Consider the following 10751-nt stretch of genomic DNA (forward strand, 5'->3'; position numbering starts at 1 on the left):
ATCACACTTGATTTCTTTTCAAAATCATCATGTGGAGAATTCACAAGGTTATAGAGTGTATGGAGATCCACTCTAGAACAGCAGGGATAAAAGGATCAGTCATGGGAATGACTTAAGATCACATTCCTATCAAAGGGAAAAGAAGGCACTAGAAGAAATAGAAGAGAGAATAGATCAGCTTCGGGGGTAAATCTACCAAACGAAACTAAGCAACTCATATGACAGAGATTAAATCAAACAATGCAAATGGTATGTATGCATTTGGCATAGTAGCAAGGTTAGGTTAGGTGGGATTTCATAGTGGGGGTAAGAAAGACATGTCCTAAGTAATGTGTTATCACTGCCAAAAGAAGGGACACTTTGCTCATGATTACATTGAGTCAAAGAAGGTACCATCTTTATATTTTCCTTGTACCTTTGTCAGTACGCATGTATTGGTTGCCCTAACACAGTCAAATTGGATTGTTGGTACAAGAGCAATTAGGAACGTCACATGGGAAAGAGGCAATTTCCTAAATTATCACAAAGTGTCACTGGGAATGCATAGGATCTACGTGGGAAATAACGCCAATATTGAAGTTCAAGGCATTGGAGATCCACTCTAACATCTGTGGACCCATGAATGTTAAGGCAAGACATGGAACCTCCTATTTTCTCACTTTTATAGATGATCATTCGTGATATGGTTACGTTTATTTGATCGCTCACCATCATGAAGCATTAGATTGCTTCAAACGGCTTGTGACAGAGGTTGAGAATCAATAAGGCAAGAATCTAAAAATACTGCGAACTGATCATGGACACAAATATTTATTTGAACAATTTAAAGAATTGTGAGACAATTGACTATTCCTAACACTCCACTAAAAAATTTTGTAGCATAAAGAAGGAATAGAACTCTATTGGACATGGTTAGGTCCATGATGATGCATGCTAACCTCTCAATTAGTTTTTTGGGAGATGCACTTCATACTGCAGCCTATATCTTGAATAGAGTATCAATTCAATCAATATCGTTCACACCCTATGAGCTATCAAAATGTTCAAAGCCTGCTCTAGGACATTTACAACTATGGAGTCGTGCTACGTATGTTCACACCCCTTCCCATAAGTACAAGAAGTTAGGACTTAGAGCTAATAAATGCATCTTTGTGAGGTATTCTAATAGCTCTAAGGGATACGTTATGTATGGTGAACACCCTAGTGGAGGTATGACTGAGATTGAGTCACGAGATGTTGAATTTCTAGAGGTAGATTACCCTAGTTTATCTTATGCACATAGCGATCTTGACCACCATGAGATGGAGGAGGATTACAACATACCAAATCCTCCTGGCGATGGTGGAGATTGAACACATGCTGTAGTTGCCAGAGAAGATATTGGTCATAGTGCATCAAGTGGGAGCATAAATGTAGACTATGAACTTAGTGGGAGTGTACCTGGTGGGGACACACCCACAAACCACTTTGACTTAAATGCGCGTAGAAGCACAAGAGGACATATTCCCTGTCGTTGATTTAAGATTGAAAGGGATGCCCTTTTTGTGTGCCTTAGCTGATGAGGAGGAACCAGCATCCCTAAAGGAAGAGCTATCATCACATGCCAAGGATAAATGGTTAGCTGCTATAGAAGATGAGTTGAGTTATATGGAAAAGAACCAACTCTGGGAGTTAGTTGATCCTCCACCTAATTGCAAAACTATTGGGAAAATGGGTTCTTAAGGTTAAGCATAAGGCTGATGGACCAATTGACAAATATAAGGCACAACTTGTGGTGAAAGGCTACACTCAAAGCTAAGATAATGTTTTGAGTGATAAACAACTGGTAAGATGATTCCGTCTTCTCAAAGCTAAGATAATGTTTTGAGTGATTGAATATAAATCCAAAGGAAAATTAACCGGGTTAGGATAGACATGGTAGGCGACTAAATGAGACGATTGTGATGACTTACTTGAAAACGCATTTAGAAAAGAAATGAAGCTTTTACTTTTCTTCTCATAACCATGCTCATCTCAAAACATAGTAGCACACAGATGAATCAAAAGCTTAGCTACAATCGAACCGCAAATAAAACGAAGCTCAAGGTTTCAACAATTCAAAGGTTAAAGGGTTGGAAAGACGAATTAAAGGAAGTCCAAGGTTTAAGCATAGGAAGATCAGATAAGATAGGCGATGATGAAGCTTTTGTTGAAACAGGGGAAGAGGCGGGTTGGTGAAGTCAACCGGAGCAAAAAAGGTTTTTCCCCACTAGAATTCTATACTGGAGATGTAATAGCTGAAAAGTCCTAAAATAATCCGTCAAACCAAGTGCATTTATCACTTTAGATCCTTCACCCACTCTACTTGATTTGGGTCTTTAAATTTCCTATCCAACCAAAACCTGACTAAGAATGTTAATGGCACGCTATTGCCATATGACTAACAATATAAATATAGAGGAGTTTTCAACAACAACTCAAAGCCACCGACTTCAAACACCAAGGGAAAGGAGTTCATCTGCATCCAGCGTTTGGCTTCAGTGCTACGCAACACTAAACTGCGGATGGTGATGATCTAAAGTTTTGGTCGACATTGAATCTCAACCATCTGTTTTGCTGTTTTTTTCTTCTTTTTTTTTAACTACACCAACTGTAACCCCCCCCCCCGGCCAAAAAAAGGAAAAGCTTGATCTTGACCACCACTGTGAATCCCGATCATAAGTAGCTCAACGTTGCGCATTTTAATGCGCAACACTAAAGCACGACCCCTGCATCTCTAGGGTTCAACTGTTGCACATTAAATGGTGATTGCTTATCAGATCAGATAATATCAGTATCCATCCAATAAGCAACCAGATTCAAATTCAGATGACTTCTTATCGGATCAAATAATATCAGTTAAACTTTTTTTCGATTAGAGTAAAGTGTTTTTTTGTTTTAAAAAATAATAGTATGTTTACATTGAAATGATATCTCACCAAGTGATATTTTTAAACCACACTAAATTAAACTAGTTAACCCTAATTAATAGGTTGAACTCACCCTAAAACAAAGGGTGTCAATTGTGTACTAACACTGTTTAACCATGCCGAACCGTGCCATCTAAAACCACACTATTTAAAATTTGGTACGATACGTACCGTAACTGAATTTCTTTAGTATGGTTCCCGTTTCAAATACTCATACTGTTGGCATGTACTGAAACCGTACCGAATTGGTATCATACCAAATTATGGGATATAAATGTAATTTTACAATTAAAACACTTTACCTTTACTCTATCCCTAATTTCCTGTTTTAGTTTTTCGTTTTGTCCTTCAATCTTTATCTTAGATTTACTTGCTTTTTCTCTTTTAATTAGATTTATTTGCCTTGTCTATTGATGGCTTGATTGCAATTTCATTAGGATCTTAATAAGCTAACAACAAAAGTGTCATGGGCTTGTTCGTACCAAAATTGTATTGCACTAGATATCGTGTTTAAACCATTTTCCCGCACTGATTTAATACCGAAACCGGTCCCAACAATTTTTGCAAATACCAAAACCTTACCATACTATGTAAATTCGGTACAGTATGGTCCTGGTTTTCAATATTCAAAATTGGTATTGTACCGAATTACTGAAACCATATCGATTGACACCCTTACCCTATACTATCAAAATTTTCTATAGCCAACTGGCCAAACTTTGGAAAAACCATTAACCTGACCTTTTTTTTTTTCTTCTAAAAAGAGTTGATAATAAGATTGGGAAACCGAAAATTGGAAGCGAGATGATAATCAACAATCAATAATTTATCGAATTGAATAATTACTAGATATCTGACAATATTCTGGATTCGATTCAGATACCTTCTGTAAATTTCTGTCGTATATCGGATCAGATTCGAATAGTGTTTTACTTATTGGATTTAGATACTAGTGGTGGTATATCCTAATTGAATCCAATCCATTTATAGATGTAATAATATGAGCGCATTTGATGTTGATATGAGAGAATATGACCGAACCGGGTTTGCCATCGGTCCAACCGGTGATTCCGTCTGAGGACGATCCGACCCCAATCAGACACAAACAAACCGGTCTAATAGTTAGCATAATGGCAAAGGAACCTCATAGATTCCAATAGGTGGACACGATCCCCCGAAATGCGCGATGGATAACCAATCAAGAAACGGTTTTCATTGATGGTGGGAGTTAGCGATCGTGTAGGATACGACAACTGTCACACTTTGAAAATAAAGGATCGTGCGATTAGCAGTATTATCCAATACCCCGCAAAAGGAGTATAACCGCTAAGATCCGACGGTCACCAAGAGAAAGCACAAAAGAATCCAACGATCGGGAATTTAAGCAATTCACTATAAAACTAGGTAGCCTGTACTAGGCTGAGGTATCTAAATTGTTTCCCTGATATTTGTATTCAAATTATACTCTACAACTAGCTAGAGTTGTGTGATCAGTTCAGCAACTGGCTTAGCCTTTGGAGGTGGCCTCCCGATCCCCACGGTCGGGCCACGTCTAACCCTATTTTGCAGGTTTATCTTCACAGATCCAAGGGCTGAGCAGATTTTGGACTCATCAGATGTATAATTTCAAAGATAAAAGATGTAAAATATGTAATAGATAAATTCCAAAGAATATAAATGCAATAGTTTACAATTCAAGGGTATATACATAATTTGCTCATAATTATACGTATCAACTCTTACTATATCATTGATCAGATGATTGAAACATTTCACAGGTCTTTTAATTGTGGGAATCAAGAAAGGGGCTCAATGAACAACGAAAGCACTCGATTTTTGGTAACTCCACTAGAAGTACCAATGCCATCGCCATGTTGAAAGATGCACTGGGAAGTTCGAGCCATATTCAAGGCCATGTCCACAACCCATCTAGGCAATCCACATCTTTGGGCACACTCGTTAAGCTTTTTCCATGAATCCCTAACCAAGCCTTCTATGTGTTGTCTTGCTTCTCCCTCTGAAACACGTTTCTCCTTCATGTAACACTGTATTGATTTGGGCACATCTCCCCTTTCCATCTCAGCCTTCATTTTCCAGCCACATATATAAACTCAACTTCAATAAAATGTTGGAGATTAAGGAACTACCTATTCTTATATAACAAGGGAAAATTTTAGGTATGCTAACGATATAACATATGCTAGCACTAAATACATTTGTCTCTTTCTTCCTTTATATTTTTTGAGGCTAGACTCATTCCAAAAGAGGGAAGAGGGAGATAAAAACACATAGTGTAGGATCAAACGCTTGTTGATGCTCCAAAAGTCTGGACCTATGGATACGGTGACACTAATATTTCCTTATACCGTAGCCAACAAGCACTCCAGTTTGAGCCTGAATTTGGGCAGACCTAAGGCAACCTCAGCACAGCCTAGCAAGGTCCCAACAATCTCCCCCCAGATTCGAAGCAAGATTTTTGGATAACTGAACCTCAGGCACAACTGGACGAGGCCCTAAAATCCTCCAAAAATCCCCCCAAACAGCACCATCAGCCTAGCTCTAATACTAGTTGTAGGATCAAGTGCTTGCCATTGCTCCAAAAGTCCGGACCTGTGGATACAATACCACTAATATTTCCTTATACTGGAGCTAGCAAACATCTCGGTTCGAGCCTGAATCTAGGTGGACCTAGGGCTATCTCAGCGTAGCCTAGCGAGGTCCAAACACATAGAGAGCATTAGCATTATCAAGTGAATCGAAAGTAATATATACATGCATATAAAAACATACCTGGGAAGTTCCAAGGTCATCAGTTAGTCGAGTTATGATAGAAGCCCAATAAAATAAATCACTGGAGCCATGGATCAGGCAATCAAGAGTCTCATCAGCTGGTGGGATGTTCCGGCATTGCAGCTGCAAGATACAGGCATGGACCATGGCTGCAGGACCACCCACTGTTATCCATGCATTACCCAAGTATTCTTCCAATCCTGGTGTGTACCCCTTATAAAACCATCTTGCTTCCACCAAATATGCTCTGCAAAGTCTCGCCCACTACAAAATATGACCATGAAATTCATTAAAGCTCTCTTTATTTTTGCCAAAAATATGGATCAAATAAATTTTCTTGTAAAGTAATAAACTCCCTTTCTTATATAAGGTAAGATTGAATCTCAACCACCACTTTAAATCTAGACCGTAGGCAGCTCAGTGTTACTCATTAATTGTGCAGCACTGAAGCAAAATAATTAAACAAGGATGAATAGAAGGGGGAAAGGAAATAACCTCTTTCGTTATGTACGGTAAGATATTCAAGCCAAGATCCTTTTGTGCATGATAAACAATTCCATTTCCAAAATTGAGGAGTGCTAAGTAGCATAACTTCATGTAGTTGGGAAGATCTTCTATGTTTTTGATATCCCACCTGGCAACATCTCAAATTGATTTTAAACCAAGAAAATTAAGAAATTAACTATTAATTAGAATGTAAATGTACCTTGCAATTAAGTCTCTAAATTATACCTTTCAATCGCATTTGTGAAGAGTTCAAGTTCATCGAGTGATCCATATACATCATAAATGTCATCAATTACTGTTAGTATTGAGATTAATTTGGTGAGCTCTATTCTACATTTGGAGAATCCCGGTTCATAAATTATCCCAACTGCCCACATGAAATTCTCCACCAGTCGGTCCCTTGCAAAGCAAAGCTTTTTTTCTAATGCCAATTCTCTCCACCACCTACCATAAAAAATAATAATAATAAAATTTAAAATTTAAAAAGATTAAAAAATATTTAAATTATTGTATACAAATAACATCAAAGATATATATATATATATATATATATATATATATATATATATATATATATAAAACTGAGGTTCATCTGTGTCAGTTTATATGCATCTCCACGAGGGTAATTTTTTTTATATTGAATTTAAATATATGGACAGTCATATGCCCCTAGATGATTCTGATTTTTAGTTTAAACATGTCGTATTCAAATAAACATTTTACTAAAACTCACCTGGAAAGCTCCCGTAATTCCTTTTGGTGTACTGACTGCACAATGTTGAAATCCAGCTTTGCTAGCTCAAGCAATATGGACGAACTCTTTTTGGCATTGATATCATTCTCATAAGCATTTATGAAGTTTCTAGCTTCTAATCTCACCATTCTCCATCGCAATGGAACTTCTAGTGACTGTCTCACTCTTTCTATGAGATTACTCCCGGACTTTTCCATCAACAATGACTTGAGACTTGAGACACTGAACTCCATGGCATCCTCTAGCAGAGTTTCTCCATTTACTCCAAGATGTGAAGCTTCATACAAGGACAAGAGTTCCTCAGTTTCATCACTTAACCAGTTCTTGAAGTGTCCATTCTTATCCTTGAATTCATTAAACACATCTATAAATTAAAACAGATCATCATTTAGTATCATCATTATCAACCAAAAAATAATAATAATAATAATAATAATAATAATAATAATAATAATAATAATAATAATAATAATAATAATAATAATAATAATAATAATAATAATAATAATAATAATAATAATAAATAAATATTCGTGTTCGTGATCTGGTAGTGAAGATGCAATTATATTTCTTTATATGTGCAGATAACCTGAACTGATCTGATAACCATGTTGTCGAAGAAGTCGAAACTTTAAGGCAGCAGTGTAAAGATCATCATCATCAATGCCCTCCCAAGAACCCAGATGATGAAGACTAAGGGATTCTTTGATCATCTCCTCGAAGTGATAAGCCACTCCCAGCCGTTGAATCAAATCGATGAGTTTCAACTGAAGCAATGGATCTTGATTAGTAGACTGTATAAGCAGCTTCACCTCTTGCTTGAGCTCCTCTAGGCGAGCATAGGAGAGCTCATTCTGCATTAACCAGAGAAGCTAGGGATGAGAGTTTGATACAAGCAATAAAATATAGTAGGTGATCGAAGTGTAGGAATTCAAAAGAGATGAGATTCACAACCGTGCAAGGATTCTTCAGAGTCTGAATGAATCGGTGTTCCCAAATGGTAGGATGATAATGGGCCGATCGGCGTTCATGACTCTCTAGTGATGCCGACGACCGCACTGCCCTCGATGACCACCGTGTGCAGCGTGTGTAGGATATCGCTGGCTGACACACGTCGCTGGTGCTTCTGTTTTGCAGCCATGAGACAGTACCGTTGGTAGCCAATAACGAAGCAGAGAGCTGAGGTATGAAACCCAGTTTCAAGAGTGGCTGAAAGGTAGTTGAAATAGCAGAATGGACCATGTTGATTGATGCAGTTGAAGACCACTAATTCGTTTCCACGATAGTTTACAAAATCGGCCCTGAGGATCTAACTGGCGTTCTTGGAAATGATCGTGTGGTAGAGAAAGAGATTTTCCGATCGTGTGTGAAAGAGATTTTCCAATCGTGTGGTAGAGAAAGAGATAAGAAAGTAAGGGTGTAAATTTGGGGTTTCAATCCGAGATAAGAAAGTAAGGGTGTAAATTTGGGGTTTCAATCCTCTACGGCCATGCCATCTAGCGGCCGCTCCAGATGGCTGCCACATGTCATCCCAAAAACTCACAACCATTGAAAGTTTTTAGAGTTTTTCCTTTGTTTTCCTAATAAACTCGCTACAAAAATTTGGGTCGAATATATGAACCGGTCCGGCTTACTAATTAAAAAAGAAAATAAAAACTCAAAACCAACTACGTCTTTGTTTTGGATTTTTGTTCGCGGATATCCGCGCAGCCATCAGAAGTTGACACGTGGCGTTTAAAAAAATCAACGATGTAAATTCCTTCAATAAATTTTTATATTTAAAATGTTTTACAAATTACAATTATTTGTCCCTTATATTTTCTAAATTTACCAAAATAATCCCTGCTCATCTCGATGAGAACAAAATCCTAAACCTCATTCAGATTTACAAACTCCGATCTAACCCTTCCAGTGTTCACCTTCGTTTCACTGAAAACTACCGATGGGATCCTCTGTGCATCCTTGCCTCTTCATCCGTTAGAACCATATTCACCCAACATCAATCTGGAGATTGTTGTAGAAAACCAGCCACTAACAGTTTTCTTTGCAGCAAGAAGCCGTAATGAAGTTGCAGAGGCTTAGAATACAAGGTAAGTTAGCTACTCTTTTATGTACAACATAGCACCAAAACAAGTTGCAGAGTTTGTCCTTTTACAGGGTTCAGAACCACGATCCTCATTCATCGCTTATATCCAGATGGAGAATACAACGAAGGTCTCTGGTTGCCGAGCCAGTCCTTAGACAAAACCGCCTCCAAGAAGAGTATGGTTCCCTTGTAGGTGAAGGCGGAGCGGACTTGACCAAGGGGTAAATCTGTCACATCCTCCCACCCGGTACCCTAACTGGCATACCAGAGAGTGTGATCCACAGCCCCGAAGATCAAGTAATGAGGAAATCATCCTCCCACATATACAGTTACATAATCATAAACAAGAAATAATCAGGGTTTAAAATATTATAACAAAAGATTAAAGCCAAGAAATGACTAATCAATATAATCAGAGTGCAAAATGATAACAGATGTAATCACATCAAAAAAAGTAGAGTGAGGCGGAAACTCACTCCACAAAATACAGCGGAACGCAGAATGTAAGTCTAAAAGAAATAATATCTAAAACAATGGAACTAAGAGAAAAATCTAACATCAGGGTTTTCTATTCTATAAATAACGTCTTCAAAATAGTGGACTTCATCAATCCATTTGAGACGTTCCACGTATACGTTGTCTTTAATCGTAGTACGCATCTTGATCAACTGAGGGATCATTAGAATAATCTTGATGGTTGCCAACAACTTGCGTGTAGTACGGTTCATCGGCTTGCGCTTCATTGAACTGTTCGCCATAGAATTCAGTACCTATAGAATAGTCTAACAATGTACAAAAGGATGAGTTTCGAAGAAACTCAGTAAGGTAGTTAATCCATAACAACATAAATAACATGGAAGCAAACCATAACAAGATGCAATGTGAAACAAGTAATGTATGTATGCATCTAAACTCTATATATGCTGGTCTCTATGGCAGACATGTTTTAAGTCATAGCACCGTACTTCTTTGGGTAGGTCACGCATACGGCTCCTGTTGGTAGTGGGTCCAGGCATCCCTCTCGGACAAACCATGGTAGGGGGTTAAGTCAACACACTCTCTCACAACCATTTGGCATAAGTACTGGCGCATGTCAGGGAAAAGCCTAGCCCAATGCAAGTCATCTAGTCAGTTACATCAAGTCAGGTCTAGATACTTCCATTCCTCCCCTCTCGGGATCCTTTCCGGTTTCCTTTCCACTAGAGTCAGCGTATCCGACTCTCTCAAATACGGACTCATCAACCCTATTGGTTATCCACATATGGTAAACGGGAAGCTCTCATGTCCTCTCACGGATATAACTCACCAGTCTCGAGCGCCCATGAGCCCAAGTCTAGTCATATGCAACCCTCCAATAAATGGCCCCCACAATGTGATTCCCGTCCTCTCAAGAATATAACTCACCGGTCTTGAGTGCCCGTGAATCCCCATTGCTACCACGGGTCGTTCACTTTCAATACCCTTCCGAATCGAGTCTGATATAACAGGGGTACAACCTAATCAAACACTGCTAGACAGCCCTAGGTATGACAACCAATGATTCGGGAAAGTGTCGATGGGCAACCCCGGAAACATCCCATACTATTTCCGATATTGTCCAAGGACACCTCCCAATCCCAAACCAAACTTAATCAAACACATTCTCAAATTAGTCATGACATACACA

General features: G+C 38.5%; 1 protein-coding gene across 1 annotated transcript; it reads right to left on the reverse strand.

Annotated features, from left to right (window-relative positions):
* Positions 1–4669: 4669 nt before the first annotated feature.
* Positions 4670–8241, reverse strand: LOC149028757 (trans-ocimene synthase, chloroplastic-like). Its single transcript, XM_089149132.1, has 7 exons — positions 7954–8241; positions 7589–7853; positions 6979–7363; positions 6471–6689; positions 6234–6372; positions 5739–6002; positions 4670–5032 (listed from the first exon to the last, which is right to left on the reverse strand). Exons 1-7 carry the CDS (start codon positions 8239–8241, stop codon positions 4745–4747), a joined length of 1848 nt encoding a protein of 615 aa, XP_089005258.1. The 3' UTR covers positions 4670–4744.
* Between the last annotated feature and the right edge of the window lie 2510 nt (positions 8242–10751).

The sequence above is a fragment of the Hakea prostrata genome, chromosome 1 (genome assembly GCF_041222555.1).
Source record: "Hakea prostrata isolate BN-2017 chromosome 1, UWA_Hpros_2, whole genome shotgun sequence".
NCBI classification, from domain to species: domain Eukaryota; kingdom Viridiplantae; phylum Streptophyta; class Magnoliopsida; order Proteales; family Proteaceae; genus Hakea; species Hakea prostrata.

Bases quoted from the DNA above. Each gene is read 5' to 3' on its own strand.
- LOC149028757 (XM_089149132.1), bottom strand. From the start codon at position 8,241: ATGGTCCATTCTGCTATTTCAACTACCTTTCAGCCACTCTTGAAACTG. The intron at 7,854-7,953 runs GTTGTGAATCTC...TGGTTAATGCAG, and splicing joins CTCTGAAGAATCCTTGCACG to AATGAGCTCTCCTATGCTCG. The intron at 6,003-6,233 runs GTTATTTCCTTT...CATATTTTGTAG, and splicing joins TACCGTACATAACGAAAGAG to TGGGCGAGACTTTGCAGAGC.